The sequence below is a fragment of the Protobothrops mucrosquamatus genome, unplaced genomic scaffold (genome assembly GCF_001527695.2).
Source record: "Protobothrops mucrosquamatus isolate PMUCROS unplaced genomic scaffold, P.Mucros_1.0 scaffold1977, whole genome shotgun sequence".
NCBI lineage: Eukaryota > Metazoa > Chordata > Lepidosauria > Squamata > Viperidae > Protobothrops > Protobothrops mucrosquamatus.
The window spans coordinates 193,936-218,423 of NW_015388093.1; the positions used below are offsets into that span (position 1 = coordinate 193,936).

Sequence of the window (24,488 nt, forward strand, 5' to 3'; positions counted from 1 at the left end):
TGATAAAAGATCATACGCTTGTAAATTCTTTGATCCGTGTGTTGCAAACATTACAGGAGTTCAATATCACACTGGAAGCATCCCTTGTCAAAGGAATTGACATCTGATTTTGCCTCATGCAACAAGCACTGTTTAAAAAAGCAACAAGGAACAAACTATTGTTAGTATGCAAAGATTCTATCTGCTAATACATCGCATCCAAAATATTCATGTGACTCAATGCAACTCTTCTGGAATGAAGATCCAAATGGTGTGCAAAAATATAACAAAAACTGTACATCTGGTGTGTAAAAGGAAAAAGGATACTTATAAATTACTTTTAGAGTTTATTTACTGATTTGCTTTTACACGCTTTCATGTGAAAGAGTTAGATGAGTATTGTGCAGCTTATTTTAAAGCTGTAATATTTCTTTGCCATAGATAATGGTGCAGTGAGAAGCTCTTAGCATTCTCTCAACTTGCCTTCAGACTGTATCCTGAAAAAATGTAATTAACACATTCCAATTTCTGCTAAGAGTCACTAAGCAATTAAAAACTAATATTTTATTACGTAAGTTACACTATTATCTTTAGCATTTCCATGTTGAGTCACTGCTGTGCTGCAAGAAACTTAGAAATGTAAATGTTTTTAATAGGCTCAAAGCACTGAATTCATTAGCAATTTTTCTTTTTTTTAATCAGTATTATTTTTAGCAGATTTTTCAGGAGTAAAACATGCAGATAGATGTTCAGAAATCAGTAGTATTTTTTCATACATGAAATTGCACAGAGAAAATTATAAGTGTGTTTTAACTGGCATTTATTTATTTAACTTTTTCATCATGATCTGGTCTTTGCCTTTAAAAAAAAATAATAATGCTATATACTTGAGTACAACCCCCTTAGACAGAAGCTCCAGAAAAATATGTCTCAGCATGGACATGCCTTTCAAGTTCAATCAGTTTATATATAATGGTATTTCAGAACATAAAATACAAATGTGATTTTAAGGTCGCATATCCCCTATGTAATGGCTAACTGTGTAATAATATGACACTTGCTGGAATAGCATATGAATATGCAGTCACATAGAACAAAATTTCACACTTGTGTGACATCTTACGTTACTGGCACAATTTTATTACAGCATTATAAGCACATCTTCTGGTCAAACATTTGGGATGAGTATGAGTGAGGTCAGTATTACTGTGACTTACTTATGCTGTTACTCAACCTATTAACATGTAAAGATTTTCAGATCTTGGTTAACCCTACTTCATAGGCAGAAGATAACCAACGTGTTCTTTTCAAATGCCGAATATCATGTTTTAATTCTTTTGCTTTGTTAAATGCAGGATTTCTTGGATACATGTGAACATTGTGTAAAAATATTAGCCTATTCTAATAAAGTTCAGATGTGGATTCTTATAAATAGTAAAATTCCAATCAAGAAAAAAAATTCTAGTGAATGCCTAGAAACAACTGTTATTATTAGCTGAGAATTTTAAAATCCTTAGAAGATGCATACCTAATAGAAATAATACTGAGATACATAGGACAAGGGTTGAAATCTCTATACTGTTGTAAGAGGCCTTTTCTGTATGAACACTCGGCTTTAACATAGGGAGCTGTGAAAAAGGAGTCTTCACTTGTCAGTTTACTCAAGTAGCATTACTCTTAATTCCTACATTTTGTGGTCATTTTTTTCCAGTAACTTAAAAGTACAGCACATGTATTAAATTTTACTATTTTTACTTACCTTGTGTTTTTCATTATTATCTTGAAAAGTGTTCATTATTGCCTTCTTTTGCTTCATTTTTAATCTATTTACTCTTATCCTAAGAGGAATATGCTTGACTCTCAAAGGAGCACATTTACCCTTATTTTATTGGTTGTTGTGTACTCATGCTGATCTTGGTTGCATTGCTATACTGAAATCTCTCTGTGTGTTCACCTAAACATACTCTTTTCTCCAAAATTTTTATCAGGAAAAGTGTTAGCTGACTGCACACAAAACTTGTGAGGATAAAAAAACACCTGTTACATATTCTTTTAGGCACTTTCTTTTGAAATGCCATGTTCCTTAAACTCTTGTAATAAGATGTCTTCTGATAGATACCAACTTAATAGACGATTTGCACAATAGTAGCTAATGCAGGGTGTGACTAAAGAGTTGTATGAATGTATATCACACATGGCTTAATCACAATTATCACCAGCATCTATACAGAGAAAATAATGGGAAGTTGATTTATCTTTGTTTTTGTTTGCATTATTCAAAGATGCAAAAATCACTCTCTTACAGTTGAAGAATTCTTGATGGTGCCCTATCATATTTCAAGCATACAGTATTTAAAGTTATTACATTTTTCCCCGCTACAAACAAGAAACTTGATTTTAAGTGGTTCCTGGGCCCAATATGCAGTGGGTCAAAATTGCTTCTGGTAAAAGAACCTGAAGCAACACATTTGTCAAACATGATTTATTTAAGAACCATGATACTGATTCTATGAACATCAACTATAGATTTGTAATTTTTAAATATCTACCTTATCTCCCATAATCTTGCGGAGTATCACAGGCCTCTTAAATCTGAAGACATGTTTCAAAAAGTGTACAATATGATACATATATAGTGATACATTTAGGAGAGTATTTTAAACATTGTGTGCAATTGCATTTATGAATACACAGGAAATAAAGGTCCACCATGCTTCTAAGTTATTATATTCTCATAAATATAACTACCTCTTCAGATGAAAACACAGTAGATAGTTATTTCCAAACAAAATATCTCAATTATAGAGGCAATATCAATATAATTCACTTATTATTCTTTTACACTAAATGGAGGGCACAAAAACATTTCTAGATTCAAACTGTGCACACAAAATGATATATTTCTCACAAAACTAGAGAAAAGCTCAATTCTCAGCATGGCACTGATGACCTAATGCTCATAGAACGCTGTTTCAGCAGCTAGAAATATCATTCTTGTTAAAGCATAACAGTTAACAGAATTCCTCCTTTAAGCTGTATGATTCAAATATTTTCATGTTTATAAGAGAATAACAAGGACTGCATTGTATTTATCTGATAGGCAATTATACCATTTGTCATCAAAATAGAAATTCAGCACCAGAAGTGTAGCTTTTTCCATCTACTAACAAAGCAGTTGCAACCCATTCCTTTCAGTGGAATTTTCTTCTATACCAGCACATAAACTTTTAAATCACGTTTCTATCTAAAGGAGAAATACTTTTCCACTATGAAGAATTTTAAGTTTCAGACTAGTACTTCAAAACTTTGTGCTTCTGCATTGTATATTTCTACCAATATAGACAATGCATTTGTATTCTACCAATATAGACACTGCAATGTTGATCTCTAGAAGAATGAAATTCTTCAGAGTCTTTTAGAATTCTCATTGTCATAGTTAAATATATCTGGAAACATGAAAACATCTTGAAAGTTACATGGTTTTAATTTTCATTTTTGGAGTTCCTTTTATACTTAGGGTTCTTTACTTTCCTCAAAATGCAGCTGTAATTTTAATAAAAATGTGAAGCATTTTTGGCACATTTTTAGTCATTTTTATAGAACAGAAACTGCAAGTATTTTATTCCTTTTCTAATTGTAATTTGTATTTTTAAACATTGTATAGATACAGCTTACCTGAACTGCAATAAAGTTTTTTCCTAATATAAACAAGATTAATTTAATATGCCATCTGGTAATTATTTATCCTAATTGGCTTGAATTTTGTAGAGATATTTCATCACACATTGATACTTCTTGCATGCATCAAATTCTGCTAGAAACTGCTTTTCAAAAATATTCTGAATAGGAAATCTCACTGTTGAATTAATTCATAAGTTGCCATTTCAGAGCTACTTCATTTTCTACAGAATTTGTTCTGTGATGAGGATGCAAACAACACAGATTCAACATCCAATTATTTTGTATAAACTAGATAAACTATATATACTTAGGGGACTAGAGTAAGGACTAGAATGTGCATTTTATGGTCTACAGACCCCCAATAGAATTTTGTTTTAATCTACCCAGTGTGCTATTCATCTATATGTGTGCTTCTTACATTTTTCAAGGACATAGAACTGCTGTTTTTAAAAAGAGAACTTTTATGTGCTCTTCTGCAATGTTGTAAGAGAATAAAACTGCAGTTTTAAACCAATCTGGGACCCTTTCCCCCTTGCACCTAATCGTGGCAGAAATATTCCCTAGTAACACTTTTTCTGCCATGTCAAAGTTTCCTTCTTTATGTCCCCAGCTCTGTAGTGAGGCAGCCTCAATTGCAGCTGAAGAACTGAAGAACCTCCTTGGATGAGAAGTGAAATGTTTTCAAGGAAAAAAACACACAAGAAAATCCAGTTGCCTTTTGAAAAGCACCTTTGGGACAATTGCAGCGGTATTAAAGCTGTATTCACCTTATTTTAACACCATCCAAGGACATTCTCAAGGTGTGTAATAGGCTTTGTCACCTATTTTCTTGGATATCAGATGGCCAACTGGGAGGGGGGATGGAACCAGCAGAAATAGGAAAAAGATCGGCAATATAGTCTTTTATGTTGACTCAAAGTTAAGTGGATAGTTGGGAAAGCTCTACAACTTTCTTTTAAAAAGGAAATACATATGCACTAATCAGTGTATTTTATAAATTTACATGTGACAGTACAGTTTACAGCAGGGGTGTCAAACTCAATTGAGGGCTGGATCAGCATTGCGGTTGCCCTCGGGAGGGGCAGGTGGGTGTGGCCAGGCTGGGTGCGGGCTACTGGGTGGGCATGGATGGAGTGGGTGTGGCCTACTGGGTGGGCATAGCCAGCTCTACATCGTTCACGTCAAGGGTGCCTGTGGGAGCCTGGGCAGGAGTGGGACAGATCTGAGGGTCTCTGGCAGAAGGGGATGGGACCGGGGCAAGTGCCAAGGCATGGTCCACTGGAGGAGCCACACTGTTCCTCTCAGGCCATGCGGGGGGGGGGAGCTGGATGGTGGCGTGGGCTGCCCGGAGCCCTGGGCAGCAGAGGTCAAATGCCCAACCTGGCCCTCGAGCACCTGCGGCACCAAGCCCAGCCCCAATTCCCCAAGGGGACACCCAGCTGCACTTACCTCCTCCTCAAGGCTGCTGCTGCTGTGTTTACTCTCCTTACCTAGGTTGCTCATGATGGGTACGAGGGCAAAGTCAGAGGGAGGCCCATTCCCTCTCCATGGGAGGAGACCCGCCTTTGTATCCAAAGCTTCCTTAGCAATAGGATGGGAGACCCCCAGGATAGGCCAGGAGGAGGAGGAGGCAAGGGGATGGTGAAAGGGCAGCAGGGCAGGACTAAGGCAGGACTTTCCTCAGACCTTCCCTCTCCTTCTTTCCTTCCTTCCTGCCTAAGTACAGAGTGGTGGGAAAATATTTGAGATGAGGGAGGGAGAAAAACAGGCAAGAAACGCAGCTGGGGAGGTGTCACCCTTTGTGAGGAATGAAGAAATGCACCATTGCCTGGAAGTGGCCAGCACATGGCCCTCACCTACTTCACATATCTGGCTTGGGGGAGGGAATGCCATGAGCAGCGTGAGAGTCAACGTTACCTGCACAATGCTACCCAGCCCCCAGCCTGCCCAATTTCAGCAGGCAGCAAGGCACTGTCCTCACAGTGCTGAGAGGCTGAGCCAGGCAATGTGAATCTGAAAAGCGCAATGCCGCCCACCCCCAGCCTGCCCAGTTTCAGCAGGCAGCGGGGCGCCAAGAGCTAAGCCGGGTGGCACGAATTTGATGAGAAGTGCAATGCTGCTTAGCCCCCAGCCTGCCCAGTTTCAGCAGGCAGCAAGGTGCAAAGCTGGCGAGCTTTGCACTGTCCGGCTCAACCTCTCGGTGCTATGAGGAGAGTGCCCCGCTGTCGAAACCCCTCCCCCAGAGCCTATCAAGCCAGATATGTGAAATAGGCAGAGCCATTTGCTGGCCACTTCCAGGCAATGGTGCATTTCTTCATTCCTCACAAAGGGTGACACCTCCCCAGCATGCACCCAGGGGGCAGAGCCGACACGGCAGGGGCTGGTTCCTTGCTGTTTCCAAACAGCCTTGTGGAGCTAAGACTGAATGCGTTTCAGCATAGATGGCCACCACAAAATTGTACATTGGCTCCCGGCCAGCCTGGGCCAGGGCCAAGGCAGCGGGGGCCGTTCCCTCACTGTTTCCAGGATGGCTTCGCAGGCCACATGAAACCACTTCGCGGGCCGCATCCGGCCCCCAGGCCTTGTGTTTGACATGTCTGGTTTACAGTATTATAGCAATATCTGAGAGATTTGTTTTTAAGAAGTCTATTTGTTTTTAAGAAGCCTATTTCAATATTTAATCTTTGGTGGACTAAATATTGTACTGAAATCTAGTTTTACAAAAATACGGGAAGGAAAACAAGATTTTTAAGACTACTGCACCTTTATATTTTCTGTGAACTTTCACAGAAAAAATTGTCTAGTGATTTTTCAACTCTCCAATATATTTAAGGAAAACCCTGCTGAGACAGTTTAAAAACACAAATCTGGAAATTGTATGTTGAAACCTATTAATTAAAAATAATATTTTCCTTGTATATATTTTTGTTAAAACAGAGCTGTATATGTGCAGCAGATAAACATTTTATTTTATGCCTTTCCCAAAAAATGTCCTCATAGCAGTTAATTTAGATTAATTTAGATTAATTGTATATAAACAAAAGATTGCATAAAAACAATGTTTAAATATTTTTATTTAGCTAAGCAATCAATTACTGAATAAAAACCCTGAATGTTTTATACCATCCCTTTATCACTATGCTTACCAGTTAAAATATACTGATTAGAAGTCTCTTCCAGATGATTTTTCTCAAAGTAAATTTCCTAGTGACTTCTACTTGGCATGTCTAAAATGTGTTGGCAGATAGTTTGGATTCTAAAGAAATATTCCAGTTGCTGAGATTTCTGTCACTTTATCTTATCCTCTTTCAGTGAGTTTTGTTAAAGAAAGTCTGGAAAATTTTGCTTTCTATCAAAGTAGGGAAACCAAGACCTTGACATTGCCCCTTCCTCCTGCTATGAGTTGGCATCTTAATAGTTCCTGGAATGAGGTTCCCTCTGAGATGCAGATGATTCCCACCCTGCTCTTGTTTAAAGGATCTATGAAGAGCTCTTTACCCAGGCCTTTGGCAAGAGAGAAGAATCTCACTTTATCGTGCTTAGCATTTTTTAATCTTCTATTGATTTTACTGCAATTTCTTTGTTGTAAATTGCCCTGAGTCATTGAGAGTTGGGCGGCATACTTTATTAATATTATTATTACACTACCTTGCAGTTCTAAATTTTCCTTGCTTGTTAGGTTAGAAAGGTGTTTGTGTGTATTTCCAGTTAAAGTTTTCAAAAATATGGATTGTTAACTTAAAAAAAATAGATTAGGCTGCAGCTTAACAATCTTTATTTTCTGTCTTTAAGATGCCAATTTAAAAAGTTGAAAAATAAACTTTATAAGGGCTTTAATAAACTAAGTGCTTTCTGTATTTATTGGAATTCCCTTGAAAGAAGATAGTTCATAGTTCAGGACTGAACTGTGGGATCCTTGGTGCTCTCTGAACTTGGTTATTTTCTTGCAGATGTTTCATTACCAAACATCTAACAATGATGATGTTGCCTAGTTTGGTATTGAAACTTCTGTAAGAAAACAACCAAGCTCAGGCGGCATCAAGGATCCCACAATTAGTATTAGTATTATTGCTATTGTGGAGAAAATAGGAGGAGGAAAATGTTTTGGATGTGTTCACTGCCCTGGGTTGTTGGTAAAAATAATAAAGGCAACATATAAATAAATAAATATCTTTGGAGATTCTTATTCATCCAGGTAATCAACATAGGAGAGCAAACCCATTAGGCCAAGATTCAGGAGTCCATCTGCATTTAAAAGACAAGGCCACTCTTTCGAAGACAGCAAAGTCCACATTTTGGACAGAGAGGACCACTGGTTTAAAAGAGGGGTCAAAGAGGCCATCTACATCAAAACTGAACAGCCCTCTTTCAACAGAGGAGGAGGGATATGACATAATCTATCTCCAATCTACAACACAGTCCTTTCAACAGTTCTAAGAAGGCTCCACACACATTTGCACTACTCAGGTGACCCTGTAGATACAGATAAGTCTCCAGGTAGCACTAACACCTCGTTAAAAGAATGCAAATGACCAGCTGTCTGCAAGGAGTATAAATCCTTCCATTCCCCACCATCCAGTCAGAGCTGAAGAAGCTTCTTGGATGAGAAGCAAAACATCTTCAAAGAAAAACAAGGAAGTCCAGCTGCCTCGTGAAAAAGCATCTTTGGGATAAATAAATAAAAATTATTGATGGTATGCCCTATTTCTGTATAGATCCATCTTTATTTCTCCAATATTTCAAATCATGCTATACTACTGTCCTAAGATTCAGCCCAGAAGGTATTTCCATACAGAGAATTTTACCATTTCAAGGAACACCTTGATAACACATATCAAGCCTTTGTTGTGACCCAAGAGTTTAAAAATGTGAAAGATTAATCCCTTATTTATTCAGAATTCAGAGGTAAATTCAACTTTGGTTTTTAATAATAATAATGATGATGGTGGTGGTGGTGGTGGTGGTGGTGGAAGGGACCTTGGAGGTCATCTAGTCCAACCCCTTGCTCAGGCAGGAAACCCTATACCATTTCAGACAAATGGCTGTCTAGTCTCTTCTTAAAAACTTCCAGTGTTGGAGCATTCACCGCTTCTGGAGGCAGGTTGTTCCACTGGTTAATTGTTCTAACTGTCAGGAAGTTACTCCTGAAGTTCTAGATTGCTTCTCTCCTTGATTAGTTTCCATCCATTGCTTCTTGTCCTGCCTTACGGTGCTTTGGAAAATAGCTTGACTTCCTCTTCTTTGTGGCAGCCCGAGATATTGGAACACTGCTATCATATCGCTTGTCCTTCTCTTCATTAAACTAGACATACCCAATTCCAGCAACCGTTCCTTATATGTTTTAGTCTCCAGTCCTCTAATCATCTTTGTTGGTCTTCTCTGTACTCTTTCTAGAGTTTCAACATCTTTTTACATCATGGTGACCAAAACTAGATGCAGTATTCCAAGTGTGGCCTTACCAAGGCATTGCAAAGTGGTATTAAACTTCACGTGATCTTGATTCTATCCCTCTGTTAATGCAGTCTAACACTGTGTTGGCTTTTTTGGCAGCTGCAGCACACTGCTGGCTCATATTAGTGATTGTCCACTAGGACTCAAAGATCCCTCTCACAATTGCTACTATTGAGCAAGGTACCCCCTATACTATACCTGTACATTTGGTTTTTCTTGCCTAAATGTAAAACCTTACTTTTTTCACCATTGAATTTCATTTTGTTAGATAGCGCCCAGTGTTCAAGTCTGTCCAGATCCTCCTGTATCTTAAGCTTATCTTCTGGAGTGTTGGCTATTCCTGCCAGCTTGGTGTCGTCTGCAAATTTGATGAATTCCCCATCTATCCCCTCATCCAAATCGTTGATGAAAATGTTGAAGAGCACTGGACCCAGGACAGAGCCCTGGGGCACCCCACTACACACTTCCCTCCATGTAGATGCGGTTCCATTGAGGACCACACGCTGAGTACGGCCGGTCAGCCAGCTACGAATCCATCTGGTGGTGATGCTGTCTAACCCACATTTTTCTATCTTATCGAGTAGTAGGTTGTGATCTACTTTATCAAATGTCTTACTGAAGTCCAAGTAAATTATATCCACAGCATTCCTCTGGTCTACTGATTTTGTTACTTGGTCAAAGAATGCAATAAGATTTGTCTGGCATGATTTGTTTTTGACAAACCTATGTTGGCTTTTAGTAATGACCTTGTTTGCCTCTAGGTGTTCACTGATTCGTTGTTTGATTATCTTTTCCAAAATCTTCCCAGGTATTGAGGTCAGGCTGATAGGTCTGTAATTTCCTGGATCTATTTTTTTCCCTTTTTTGAAGATGGGAACTACATCAGCTCTTTTCCAGTCCTCTGGTAGTTCCCCAGTGCTCCAGGATCTTTGAAAAATATAGTTCAGTGGTTCCGAGATCACATCTGCCAATTCCTTGAGAACCTTGGCGTGTAATCCATCTGGGTCCTGGTGATTTGAACTCATCTAGGCTGGACAGGTGCTCACTTACCATTTTCTTGCCTATCTTAACTTGTGTTTCTATTCTGTTTTTTATGGTACTGCTATTGATAGGTTGGACTGTTTTTTCCCTTTGTGTAAAGACAGATGCAAAAAACGAGTTAAATAGTTCTGCTTTCTCCCTGTTGCTTGTCACCTTCTTGCCACTTTCTCCCACTAATGGACCAATCATTTCCTTAACTTTTTTCTTGTTTTTTACATGTTGAAAGAAGCTTTTTTTGTTATTTTTGACTTTGGTCGCAAAACTTAGTTCATTTTGAGCCTTAGCTTTCCTCCCTTCATCTTCGCAGGCTCGGACTACTTGCTGATATTCTGCTTTAGTTATGGGCCCCTTTTTCCACTTTTTATACTTGTACTTTTTATCTTTCAATTTATCAGAGAGTTCTTTATGCAGCCATGCTGGTTTCTTTTGAGAGCTGTTATTTTTCTTCTTTGATGGTATTGTGCTAGACTGGGCTTTTATTATCTCACTTTTCAAAATTTCCCAAGCTTCTTGAGTTGTTTTCCCCTTGAGGATTCTCATCCATGGAATCCTTCCCAAGCCCTCTCTAAGTTTATTGAAATTAGCTCTCTTAAAGTCTAAGACTCTAGTTTGACTGTGTTCTATTGCTTGTGCTTGCATAATGTTGAAATCCAATATTGCATGATCACTTTCCCCCAAGGTTCCTATGGCTTTAACACCTTCCATCATTTTATCTCTGTTAGTGAGGATTAGATCCAATATGGCTAATCCCCTAGTTCCCTTCTATACTTTTTGGGAGACAAAGTTGTCTGCTAGGTTCGTCAGGAATCTGTTTGATCTTCCACTTGATGCAGAGTTGTCTCCCAGTTGATGTCAGGGTAGTTAAAGTCCCCCATTACTATTGTGATGTGCTTCCTACATACCTTAGTTAGCTGACTAGCAAAAAGTTCATCTATTTCCTTTATTTGGTTGGGTGGCCTATAGTATACATCTATGGCAATGCCATTTTTCCCCCTTTTAAATTGACCCAAATGCATTCAAGACAGTTTTCATCATTGTTGTGCTCTATTTCTATAGAGATGTAGTTATTTCTTATATAGAGAGCAACTCTACCTCCTCTTTTACTTGGTCTGTTTCTTTTAAATAATTTAAATCCCTCTAGCTGTGTGTTCTATTTGTGGGTTTCATCCCACCATGTTTCCGTAATGGCAACAATGTCATATCTGCCCTCATTTACCTGAATTTCTAGTTCACCCTGTTTACTGTTCATACTCTGTGCATTGAATCTGCCTCATCCATGGCAGAAATAAGGAAAACTAGGTTTAGCTTTTCTCATTCACCACCAAGTCTCATTGGGAAGATAGTTTGAACCTCTGGAGAGTTTTTGATTTGCTGGCTATACTGTACACAGGGCCTCAGAGACAGCATTTTCCTTGATCAGGTAAAGTCCTTGCAAAGAAGCTGACTTTCAATTATTCTCCAAATTCTCTAAAGTTGAAGATAATGCTGAAACAAAACCGCACAAGGCAGAAGAAAAAAATGATGTGCCTCACGTCATCCAAACAAAATGTAGTTATGGCCAAGCTCCATTTTTTTTTTGCATTGAACATGCACTGAGGCCTTGAACTTATAATTTATTCAGCTAGGCTGACTAGTGATTTTGATTGCATTTATCGTTGTCCAATAAACTCCTTGTTATCTTGAGATCTCCATCATTTTCTTCCCATGATAAGGGAACGTCTCATTAAAATTTTTCCCACTGAGCAAAAATGCGCCATGGCACAGATGTCTGAAGACTGACTAAGGTTTGTTAGCTTAGAATCTGCCTACTTTGAGTAGGAAGATCCTCAAATCCTTTTGTATTTTTTGGGGAGCTGGGCTGAAGAGAAGCCTTGGCTGGGGAAACTAGCAAGTTGTTGATGTGCCAGGAGGATCAAGCTGGGATGACAACCTTCCAGATTTTTTTTTAACTGGGAGAACTTTTGGAAGGTTAATAAACTTAAAATGCATCCTCATCCTCAAGCTGCCACCACCCTCCCAGTTTGCAACATTATTAAAAGGCCATTCTACCCATGACTGAAGCCATTCTCAATTTGTGTAGGCCAGAAGTGACTCAGCTTTTGCTAAAACGTTTAGCAAGGGAAAGCGCTCCCTTATATCAAAATATATCGGCGGGGGTGGGGGGAGGATCACAAGCTCAACTGTAAAGCACTGTGAAGCGATATATAAATCTAAGTGCTATTGCTATTGCTACTGTTTGTCTTTTTTAGTGTTTTTTTATTATTTTTCATTTAAAAAACATAAACATAAATCTTTTATCACAATATCAATCAAAAAGAATAAAATTAAACAAAACATTCACAGACGTGTCTGGTGTACCCCTCCCGCACCACCCTCTTCCACTTACCACTCCTTCCTCCTCCCTAATTCTACCACCACTCCTCCTTCCTCCCTCTTTCCTACTTCCCTTCCACACTCACCCATCCCGTCCTGTGCAGTTGGGGTATCGCCGGACACCTCCATAAAAAAGAATCATACATATAAATCTATAATACAAACCTACCCTTTTCCCCCCTCCCCCCCCCCAGGACTTCCCAAAGCTAATCTAGGAAATAAACACAAAATAATCCAAATCTATTCAAAACTACTCCATATTACTACGCACTAGTATAAACTTGCTATGACTCTAAAATAACATTAAAATACATACAAAAATTTTAATATACATCTTTTGTGCTACTGCTACTGTTTAGACGAGAGAGAGAGACACGTATTCAGGCGTCCCCCCCCGCTAGTTCTTTCTGAATTACGACGCGAGTTCTTCGCAGAAGCGCGGGAAAGGGGGGAAGGCGGTGGGTGGCCGCCTCCCTGGGCGCGTGCCCGCTCCTTGCCCCGCCAGCAGCGCTCGCACGTGAAGGAAGGCTGTGCCTCGGGGTGGGACAGCCGCCGGCAGACGCCTCCTTTTTTTGGGACGAGCGCGGGGCCGGACCCAGGGGGCGGTAGCCGCGGTAGCAAGAGCAGTAGCTGCAGGCAGTTCTGGAGGCAGCTCCAGCTGATCGATGGGGTCCGGACATCCTTGCTCCGCCGTGCAGGCGCTTCTCTTCTTCACCCTCCTCCTCCTCCTCCTGCCGCCGCCGTTCCTGCTACTTACCGCTTCTCCCCAAGGTCAGCTGTGCGCCGCCGGGCTCCTTTCCCCCGGTTAGCAGGCAGGGCGAGCGAGGTGTTCTGTTGGGCATGTCGCGAGTAAAGCTCTTGCGGAGCTGCGCCCTCCATGCCATCCAGGCTGAGCGCTTCGCAAGTGAGCTTGTTGTCCGCTGAGTCGAGCAGCTGAGCCGCCTCGCGTCCGTCTATGCCCCTTGCCCGAAGGCGGGGGAAGCTCCTGCCTCCTAAAAGTTAAACTCGCTTGGGAATCCGCTAGCAATCAGCCTTTGTGGCACTGTTGGGCAAATGCGTGCTCATTTAGAGGCGAGTTCCCGTCCTTTTTGGTACATTGTGCCCGCGGGTCAATTTTGGAAGAGGAAACCTGTCTCGTTTGTGGCAACAAAACAGCATCCTGTGGCTCACGCTTCTCAGATGGGATGTGGGTGGAATAAGCCTCCCTAGGGGATGTTATGAAATGGGCAGCGGTTATCTAGCAAATGAGTTGGTCTCCTGCATTCCCTTTTGCATAAAGTTCATCTGTGTTAGTGCTTACATTTGACATGTGAGTACTAAATTCGACATTTCGTCTATTTTTAGTGCTAGCACTTTAGCGCTTTACGTTTGGGAAAGTCCACTTTCTAGCTCTTAAACAAGCAAATGGAAATTAAGAAAATCTAAAGCAGTGATCCAATACATAGTTGCTGAAGATTAAACATAATTAAACCCAGTGGGCTATTTTTTTTTTGAATAAATATGCATGGAGTTGTGCATAGTAACTCTTAGAAGGTTCTCAATAGGGAGAGTTTTGGAAATTGTATTGTGTTTTGTACAAGGCAGAAATAGTTCATAGAATACACCTGATAAGTAAATGGATGACAGCTTTTTATAACATGGAATTTATAGAATCTAGTTGGACTTTACAAAAATCCAAAAATAAAAGATTTTTAAAATATTTCCCCCTGAGTGTAAACTGAATGATTATATCCTATCAAGTCAGTACTGATTCTTAGTGATCACATAGGCTTGCATGATGAATTTTTTCTCCAACCTTGCCTTGTAGTAGTAATATTGTAGTACATCTATTGTCACTATAATCAAATCCATTTTCCTTGCTGTTGGTTATTCTCTTTCCTTTCACTTTCTGGGCATTATAGATTTCTCATCAGAGCTAGAACTTCACATAATGTGTCCAGTACATAATAAGCCTAATCAATTGCACCTTGAGTGAAAAACATTAAATAAAAATATTGATGTAACAGAACCTAATTATTTGATTGAATATAGAAGTTCTTACTCCTATAGCTTTTCTTTCACCTTTGAATATATTTTGTAAGAAAATATTGTCAAATATATATAGAACAATTGTCAAGCCATACTGTATACAGATGTATATATTTGATGCCTCTTCTTTATAGCTAGATTTTTTTGAAGTGTGAGCGTAAAATGTTGATGCCTTTTTCAAGTTGAGCTTGAGTCCTTGTAACATACTATAGGCATCTAAGTGATGGAACATTTGCAATAGTGTAGTACAATATAAATTCCATCCCTTATGTACTTGCCTGAATTTTTCATACTGCAAATGCAAAAGGCATAATGATATCCAGAATATGATTCATCATTGGGGCATAATTGTGGAAAGGAGCGGATATTTTGCACATGCTGGTCAGAACCATTCCTAAAGAACTTGCTTGCAAAAACAAAATTATACAATGCTAATGAAAGATCTACTGTCCTGTGGGATGTGATGTGAAAGAGAGAAAGAAAAAAAAATCAGTTGAATACAGGTAAATGAAATAGCAAATGAAAATTTTTTTACAAATCTATTCAGATGGCATTGAAAGGATAAAAGATTTGGTCAGGCCTTTCTGAGGAGAGCTGATGGGCAGGTGGCAAAACATGTTTTGCAAGATAAACTTGGCTTACATGTGTGTAATGCTGTGATAGAAATATAAAGTGGCAGAACATGTGTGATGTCACAATACATTTTTGCAATGTCAATGATAGGAACTGATGCTAATAGCAGAGCATTACTTAATTGTGATGCCATAATGACAAGTCCATTTAGTTCTTTGCCATAGAGTTCAAAGGGCAGCAGGAATGGGGTGGAATAAAAAAACCTCAAGATAATAATCATAACCATGCAGTCAAATCGCCTTCCATTTGTACGTGTGATTCTATGGTCACAATTGCCATCCTGATTTTTTTTTACTCTCCAGTGAGTCTTTTTGACTCTCGCTTTTTGTCTTCGTTTTAACACAGTTTATTTCAAAAAGATACTGAAGTCTTTTTAGTAGTTAAAATGCACCATTCTATAAATCTGATAAACATTAATTACTATATATTAATATCATCCATCATCAGTCCTCAAAAGGAGTTTCATTTGAGAGTCACATCAAGCACATTGAAGAGTGCATTCCAAATGTAAGCAAGGTAAGAATTTCAGTTTGGGGGAAGTTTGGGTGAAAGGGTACAATAAGTCTTTGCAAGGTCTACATTTTAGCCCTTAATTATCTGTCCAAAAGGAAGAAAAATTGCCAACTTTTGGCTTAGCCAATTGGGGGAAGGGTTTGAAGTCCATAAAAAGAAGGGCAATGGACTCTACTTTTGGATTCCCAGTTCTTCCTTTTTTAATTTCATATTCATATTCCTTCTTTTCCAGAATTATATATTATAGAGGGAACTAGGGGATAACCCATGGGCCTTGCTGCACCATCCTGCCAAAGCTTTGGTTAAATCCAGTGGTGGGATTCAAATATGTGAACAACCGGTTCCCTGTGTGGATGCCGCTTCCGGAAGTCCATTTTGGGCCTGGGCAACAAAAAATTAGCTACCGATATGGTGCAAACTGGCTTAATCCCACCACTGGTTAATTCCTGGAATGAAAGGGCAGCCAAGGCTTTGGATAGGATCGTCCCTGTGTGGCCTTTCTTGACCCATTATTGTTCCCAATACTCCCCATGGTTCACAGGGGAGCTGTGGGTTCTGAAAAAGGCTGAGAGATGCCTATAGCATTGCTGGAGGAAAACAATGGATGAATTCAACTGGAAACAGAGTTGCTATTAAGGCATACCTTGTGATGGTAAGAGTGGTGAAACACCATTATTTCTCTATCCTTATTGTGTCCACAAAGTGTCACCCAGTGGCCCTGTTCAGGATCACCCAGTCCCTCCTGAGACAGGAGTGCTTGTGTGATCATCTTCAGGATTGTGCAGAATAATTTGTGGAACATCTGATAAAGTCACTTGGATTTATTTCCAGTTAGAACCCATGCATGGTACAGATCAATTAGAGATGCTTGGGGAAAGGTCTTACCCAATTATCTGAGAATAGTTTGAGCCTTTTGGACTTGATGAAGTGGATAGAGTCCTTGATGCTGTCAGTGCAATCTCCTGTCAGTTAGATCCCTGTCCCTCCTGGCTGTTGAAAGCCTCCAAGATGCTGACAGGCAGGTGAATTCAGGCAGTGGTAAATTCTTCACTGCAGGAGGGGATGTTTCCAGGACCCTTAAAAAATCCTCAAAAATCCATGTCTTGACATCACTCACCTGGATAATTTCCATCCAGTCTCCTACTTTTTAAGGAAGGTGATAGAGAAGGTGAATGGATGGCAGCTTTAGAGGGTCTGGGATGAAATGGATTATGTGGACCCCTTCCAGTCAAGATTCAGGCCCGGTTATGGGATAGAAACAGCATTGGTCGCATTTGTTGATGATCTCTAGCGAAAGTGGGAGGGGTAGTGCATCCATCCTTGCTCTTCTTGACCTGTGAGTGGCCTTCAGTACCATTGACCATACTATCTTTTTGGGCTGGTGTTGGGGTGTGGGACTAGACAATGCAGTTTTGTGCTGATTTGGCTCCTTTCTCCAAGGTTAGTCCCAATTGGTGTTGACAGGGAGTGAGAGCTCCAATCCATAGCTGCTCCTTTTATGGCATGCTGCAGGGCTTGGTACTTTCCTTTTTAACATCTACATGAAACCTCTGGGTGGGATCATCCGTCATCATGGGATGAGGTAGCATCAGTACACTGGTGATATTCAAATTTACATCTCCATCCTTGATGACCCAAGTGATGCTATCGCTGCACTCTCATAGTGCCTGCAGTTGTGGGGATCTGAATACGAGACAACAGACTTTGGCTGAACCCTGGTAAGACTTAGGGGTTTTGGGTGCGTGAAGCTTGGATTCTGGGAGTTTAACATCTTTAGTTCTGGATAGAGTTGCACTGTCCCAGTTGGTATGCAACTTAGGGATTCTTTTAAACTCGCAACTCCTGCTCAATGCGCAGATGGCAAGTGGCTAAGAGAATCTTTACACAACTTCATGTTGTGCACCAGTTGTATCCTTTCCTGATTGGGAGTTCCTGAGCTCAGTCACTCAAGCCCTGGTCATCTCATAGTTGGACTATAGCAACGTGAACTAGCTGGGGTTACTCTTGAAGAGTATCCAGAAGCTTCAGCTGGTACAGAACTCAGCCCCACAGACAGTTCTTTATTTATTGCTTTAATGTTTTATACAGTATTTTTGAATTATTGTAAGCTGCCTAGAATTGCCTTGGTAAGATGGATGACATAGAGTTTAATAAGTAAATATAGGAATAAATATTATGGATAGTTGGATGTCATTCTTCAAGCCAATAAATAGATATAGACAGAAAGTGGTCCATATTAAGTTTGAATGCACTTTGTAGCTAATTTAGGGCCTATCATATTGATATAAATATTCATGGTAGTATACTGCATTCTCCACCAACCACTGTTTTGGCTATTTGTAGAACTTATTACAGTTCAGGAGGGTGGAGATAAGAATGTGAGTTACTACAAGATCAGAACAGAACAGAATATCAGAGTTGGAAGGGACCTAGAGGTCTTCCAGTTCAACCCCCTGCTCAAGCAGGAGACCCTATACTATTTCAGACAAGTGCTTGTCCAGTCTGTTCTTAAAAACCTCCAATGTTGGAGCACCCACAACTTTTGGAGGCAAGTCATTCCACTGATTAATTATTCTATCTTCCTCTTGTAGATAGGGCTACAACTTGCCTACTACCTAGATTTGAGCACAGGCATTAGTCACCTTTCAAATTCAATTATGCCTTCTCAGTCTAACAAAGGCACTGGGGAGGGCATGGATCAAGCCCATGGTTAATAGAACAATATGGAAAAGTACTCTATCTACTTCTTTGGATGCCCAAGGCTGAAAGAAGTCCTAAGACATATTGCCCCGGTTATCATTTTGGACCCTCCCCGTAAAGAATCAAGACATCAGACCATCAAAGTTTCACCCATTTTCACCCACAAAAACTAATTTTTGTTTAATTTTTTAGTTTTATAGATGCCATTTGGGGTGATGATCATGGTGCCAAGATGTCTGTAGAAGTCATACTGTTAACTATGGCTTTTGATCAAATGTTGTGGTCTGCATATACGAAGCTACTGCTGTAGATTTTAATTACATTGTCACTCTCATTTCTCTTTGCATAGATGTGGATGAATGTGCACAAGGAATTGATGATTGCCACCCAGATGCAATTTGTCAGAATACTTTGAAATTGTATAAGTGCACATGTAAACCAGGGTACAGTGGAGAAGGAAAAACATGTGAAGGTAAGTGCACTAAAACCATAAAGCTGGATTTGACTGAATATGATTGTTCCCAATGTCTAGTTGAATAATAGCGACAAAATGCAGGTATTGGTAAAATTATGTTATTTAAATATATTTAAATATATCGTGGCAAGCAATTTTGGTGACCTAACAAACTTTATCTCATTGCACTTTCATAAAACGTGGTTTATAACAGTCTCTTGGTTGTATTTTATAAGTGAGTACATTTCAGGTTCTTTTTCCAGTAGACTTGAACAGGCTACTCGGTTTTCCGCTTTTCAAGCCATATAAAGTTATTTATGTAGGTTACAAAATGTTTCAAATCCTATTCCATGTTCAAATCCGAATGTATTTTACATTTTTTTTAAAAAGTGATTTATTTCTTTGCATGCAAACATTCCAGTTGGTCAACATGATAGACAGACACTCTATATACGTGTAGTTCTCAGCTTATAACCACAATGGAGCCCAAAATTTTAGTTGTTAAGACAGTTGTTAAGTGACTTTTGCCCCACTTTATGCCTTTCTTGCTGCAGATGTTAAGTGAATCACTGCAGGTGTTAAGTTAGTACCACGGTTATTAAGTGAATCTGGCTTCCCCCATTAACTTTGCATGTCAGAAGGTTGCACAAAGTGATCATATGACTCTGGGATGCTGCAACCACCGTAAATATGAACCAGTTGCCAAGTGTTGAATTTTGATCAGGTGACCACAGGGATGCTGCAATGGTCATAAGTGTGAAAAACGGTCATAATCACTTTTTTCAGTGTTGTTGTAACAGTTGTAAGTCAAGGACTACCTATACACTCTTTGCAATATCTGTATGCACATACAGAATCATATTGTGCTAAATCATTATTTTAACAATGATTAGTTGAACAGTCCATAATGATTGTGTTAACACATAATACAGAATGATAAACCTTTATTCTCATAACATGTTAAATCAATAACAATCGTAATCTTGCTCAGAATGATGTTTGAACCAACTTTCCACCCACCAACATCATCAGTGGTCTTTGAAAGATCAGGAGTATTTATAGAGCTACTGTAGGTTTTGTGTGTGTGTGTATGTGTGTGTGTGAGAGAGAGAGATAGAGAGAGATAGAGAGAGAAAACAGCTGTTTTCAGCTGATTGAAATATACTAAAGTTGTTTTCCTACAAACTGCTGGTCAGCTGATAGGTGGACTGTTTAAGATTGGGTGGGAGGGCAAGGGATAAGAGATTACATTGATTGAAGAATGGAAGATGACCCAGGGGACACAATAAGCAAAGATGAAGAGGAAATAGGCAGGGTGCTTTATGTATGCCTTCATTGCAGATCCAACTCCATTCTAATTGCAGCATCCAGGATAAATATGAAGAAAAAGGTTGTCGAGCTCCAGAGTCTTCATGTTTTATTTTACATACCTACTTATATATATGTATACATACTTTGCATTTTAGACTGGTATAATGAAATCCTCTTCTGACATCGGAGAATCTCTCTCAACTTAGGTCAGCTTTGCAACTTTAGGCCAATCTCAAGAACTGTATTTCTGAAAAAAGGTGATTGAGAAGGTGATAATCTCACCATTTCATGTGCATGGATCAAATACCTCTGTTTCAGTTAGGCTTAAGACCAAGATAGAGCTTTAAGACTGCTTTGAGCCTCAAGGTGAATGACTTAAATAGAAAGTGAAACTTTCTATTTCTCCTATTTTTGCTACAATTAATCATAGTATTGTATAGTGGGCCACATGGTGGAACTGGACCTTGGGGAAATGAAGGTTTTACAGTAGATTATTACTTACTATTTATCTGTGTCAAAAAGCTTGTGCTGGGAGATACTTGTTCGGCATTTAGAATGTTATACAGAATTCTGTCTTGTTCCCCATGCTCTTTAACATTCTCATGAAACTACTGGGGGAGATTATTGGGACCATTGTCTTTAATATGGTAATGCTAACCAGACATTCTGTCCACTGTCATTTAACTCCCAAGAAGCAATTGATACTCATAAATGTTGCTTGATACTTGGATTATACTAAACCTCTGGATCATAACCATACCATGCTGAGAAGTTGTTGGGCAGTTTTTCAAAAGAAATCCTCCAGACTCCTTGGGTTGTGTACCAGTTGCCCCTATTACTGGATCAGGAGGCTCTACACTCAGTCACTCATGGCTTGATCATTTCCTGCATGGATTATTGTAATGGTCTGTACATGGGACTGTCCTTAAAGACCATTTAGGATTTTCAGCTGGTGCAAAATATTTGTCCCTAGATCAGCACATCATTATATCACTGCTATACAAGCTGCAGTGGGTACCAGTTTGCTTCCAGGTTTAATTCAAAGTGCTGCATGGCATGGAGTTGGGTTGTCCTCTCCCAGATTACATCAACCTGTCCCCTAAGTCCAGCAGACAGGCATGTTATAGGTCCTGTTCTCTAAGGAATAATATCTGACAAGACCTAGGAGGAGAGCCTCTTTTGCCATGGCACATAACCTTTGGAACATTGTCCCCCTTGAGATCAGATTAGCCCTGACTTTATTGGTCTTTTGGAAGAAAGTAAAGACCTGCTTTTGTCAACTTGCCTCAAGATCAGGCAATGGTGGTATGGAGCCTACCAAATGGCTAATCTATTCATAAAAAGGATTGCATTCTCCTGCAGATTATGATTTTATGGTTTTTAATATATTTTATTGTTTTAATGGATTTTTGTAGTGATGCTTTTTGTTACTTTTCGTATTTTGTATGTGTGTGTTTAACTCCATGAACTACCCAGAGTCACATATGTGAGATGGGCACTTATATGCACTGAACAAACAAACAAACAAACAAACAAAATGGAAGCAGTACTGGACATGAGAAGATTTAGATAATTTATTTTTGAAAAAATACATTATTTGCAAAGTTGAAATCATTTAATAGCATTTATTAGTAGCATATATACACTTTAATCCTGTTACAATTTATCTATAACAAAACAACCAGGCATCTATCATGCTGACTTTTGCTTTATTCTCCAGATATTGATGAATGTGATAATGAGTTCAATGGAGGTTGTGTCCATGAATGTTTCAATATTCCAGGCAATTATCGCTGTATATGTTACGATGGCTTCATGTTGGCTCAGGATGGTCATAACTGTTTTGGTAAGGATGTGCCCCAAAAAGTTATTATGTACTGACATATTTATCATGTGCCTAGAGAAGTCAAATGCTAATTCAGCGAAATACGTAAATAGCATTTTTGTTATTCCATGTATTTATGAAAATAGCAGAAATGTATATTGTATATTAATCACAATTTGTTAATAAAAATCAGATAACCCTTATTTAATCTTAACCATGATTTAAATAATTTACAAAATATATTTGTAAATAGTTGTTTATTTCAGCTAATCATAGCTGGGTTTTAAGTGGGTTTTAAATGTCATCTGAACTGTAGTGAATCTAAAATGGAAAGTCCCCTTTTTCTACTTGAGTCCAAGCCAAGATGAAAAGGAATAAGAGAGTCCAAGGCCTTCTGTGGTTCATGTTTATAGTGTTGGACCATATTAAGGGCTTGAAGGAGAGCTTTCTGCCCACAAGGCAGATTTGGTCTACCTGTCCCCACCACCCAAATCCCACTTCCATTCCACATCAAAGAGTGAAGTGAGTATTTGTTATTCTCCTACTTTAGCCAAATGAAATATATTTGTTGCTGCATACCAAAGAGAGCAATAGGCCATAGCTTTCTTCTAGTAGACAAAGGACAATAAATAAAAGGTAGCCTGGAGGGAAAGATATGATAAGTATTTTGGGTACAACCATACTTTTTCCATATATATCTTTAGTATCTATGGATATTTAGTTTGGGGGTTTGTATATCTATTGTTAGGCAGGCAAAGAATGAATGCATTACATATAGACATTGGTGATGGGGTTACCAGGAAAGAATTTAATTAAATAGATGCTGATCTGGCCTTGCTTTTTTCTATTATTATTATCCTGTAATTTAGTCCTGAGATTAAAATAACTGTTTTAAATAAGCTTCAAAGAAAAATGTGGACATTAATATCTGCATTTTTATTCATGAAATTATAAAAAAATTAGAAAAAGCATTTTAGTGGGCAGCTTCATGAAAAAATTAAACTTTGTATTTATTTAGAAAAATAAATATCCGTAGTGTTAAGTTTTATTGAGTCTAAAGAGGAGTGATAGGAAAAATAGGGCCACTATCCAATCAACTGGATATTTAGTTCATTACTGCTTAATGGATTATTTATGTGCAACTGGTATAAACTTTATTTATTTATTTATCACCCATTTCACTTCAAAGCAACTTTGGGTGGCTTACAAGGCTTACATGGAATTGGATCCAAATTGGTACCGCTTGTATTTCAGATATGGATGAATGCTTGGTCAATAATGGAGGCTGTCAACATGCTTGTATCAACACAGTGGGTAGCTATGAATGTCGTTGCAATGAAGGATTTTTTCTCAGCGATAATCAGCACACTTGCATTCACCGTTCAGAAGGTATAAGTCTTTTCATTTCTACAAAAACATGCATGAGGCCCTTCCTTTTTTCCCCACCACTCAAAATCAAATTCCTTGAATTATGTTGTAATATGGGATGATCATACAGTATGTAGAGTTTCTAAAGATGTTAGATGATATGCTGATGATAAAAGGAAAAATTGTAGCCTGCCTCTTGCCTGTTTTTAACTATTACATTATGCGGATACTGTATTGACAGGTATACGTTAGACAATAATTTCCCAGTGACTTGGATAAGCATGGCTAGGAATTCATTTTTATTGCATTTTGGGAATGGATGCCATTAAAACCAGTCAACATTCTCTGAGTTAGTGGAAGAAAGGATGCAGAATTGGTACCCATTTCTCATTTATACCTTCTGCTTCTTCCATTGGTGAAGCCGCTCTTCCCTTCTTTTTCTCATGCTCATTTGAAAGGCTTGTTGGAGCAACTGTGGTTTACAGGCTCAAAGCAGGAATTCAGAGAACCTGTACTTAGTGATGGAGCCTTGAAACTTGTCCTCAATGAGCATTCTTAAAACACCAGGATAAAAATAACCAGACTTGTTTGGCCCATTTTGTGCTGTGTCACAGCTTGCTTTAATAATCATGTACTACATGCCATGTTTATAGAAAAGGTCTTTTTAGTCTGAGTAGACTGTACCCTTCTTCAAATTCTCAGATAAGTTGGTTTTTTTTTTAAAGAATGTTTGAAGAGATCATTTTTAGGCATTTCCCTTTGGAGACTAAAGATACTGACTAGGAGATTATAGTGAAACATTTTTGCAAAACTCTTCTCAATTTTAATATTAATTAAAAAGACATAAAATTCACATTTCCTTTTATATTATTATGGGATCACTATGAATCACACTTCATTTATTGGGTTTGATTGATATTTGATCAGAATGCTTTAGAACTCCTTTCTAGATCATTTTCTACATTAAGTTTTTGGAGAGGAATCTTCAGGACACATAAAATTAGCTTGTATTGATAAAAACTATTAGTGATATGGAGGAGCTGTAAGTATGTGTTTACAGATGAGGAGGAGGATGAGTTGCAAAATCAAACTTACTACTTACCGTATTTGCTATGCACCATTCTCATTCAT

The 24,488-nt window shown here is 38.8% G+C and overlaps 2 protein-coding genes across 2 annotated transcripts in view; both read left to right on the top strand.

The window, feature by feature from the left end:
• Positions 1-1,721, top strand: part of DENND5A (DENN domain containing 5A) — a 73,956-nt gene extending 72,235 nt beyond the window's left edge. The window contains 1 exon segment of the mRNA XM_029285636.1: positions 1-1,721. This exon segment is cut by the window's left edge and continues 32 nt beyond it. Within this exon segment, the coding sequence (XP_029141469.1) occupies positions 1-107 (107 nt within the window). The 3' untranslated portion in view covers positions 108-1,721.
• Positions 1,722-13,365: 11,644 nt separating this feature from the next.
• SCUBE2 (signal peptide, CUB domain and EGF like domain containing 2) overlaps positions 13,366-24,488 on the top strand; it is a 51,135-nt gene continuing 40,012 nt past the window's right edge. The window contains exons 1-4 of the mRNA XM_029285635.1: positions 13,366-13,429; positions 18,698-18,871; positions 21,885-22,010; positions 23,244-23,378. Of these exons, the coding sequence (XP_029141468.1) occupies positions 13,366-13,429; positions 18,698-18,871; positions 21,885-22,010; positions 23,244-23,378 (499 nt within the window). The remainder of the gene's footprint in view (positions 13,430-18,697; positions 18,872-21,884; positions 22,011-23,243; positions 23,379-24,488) is intronic.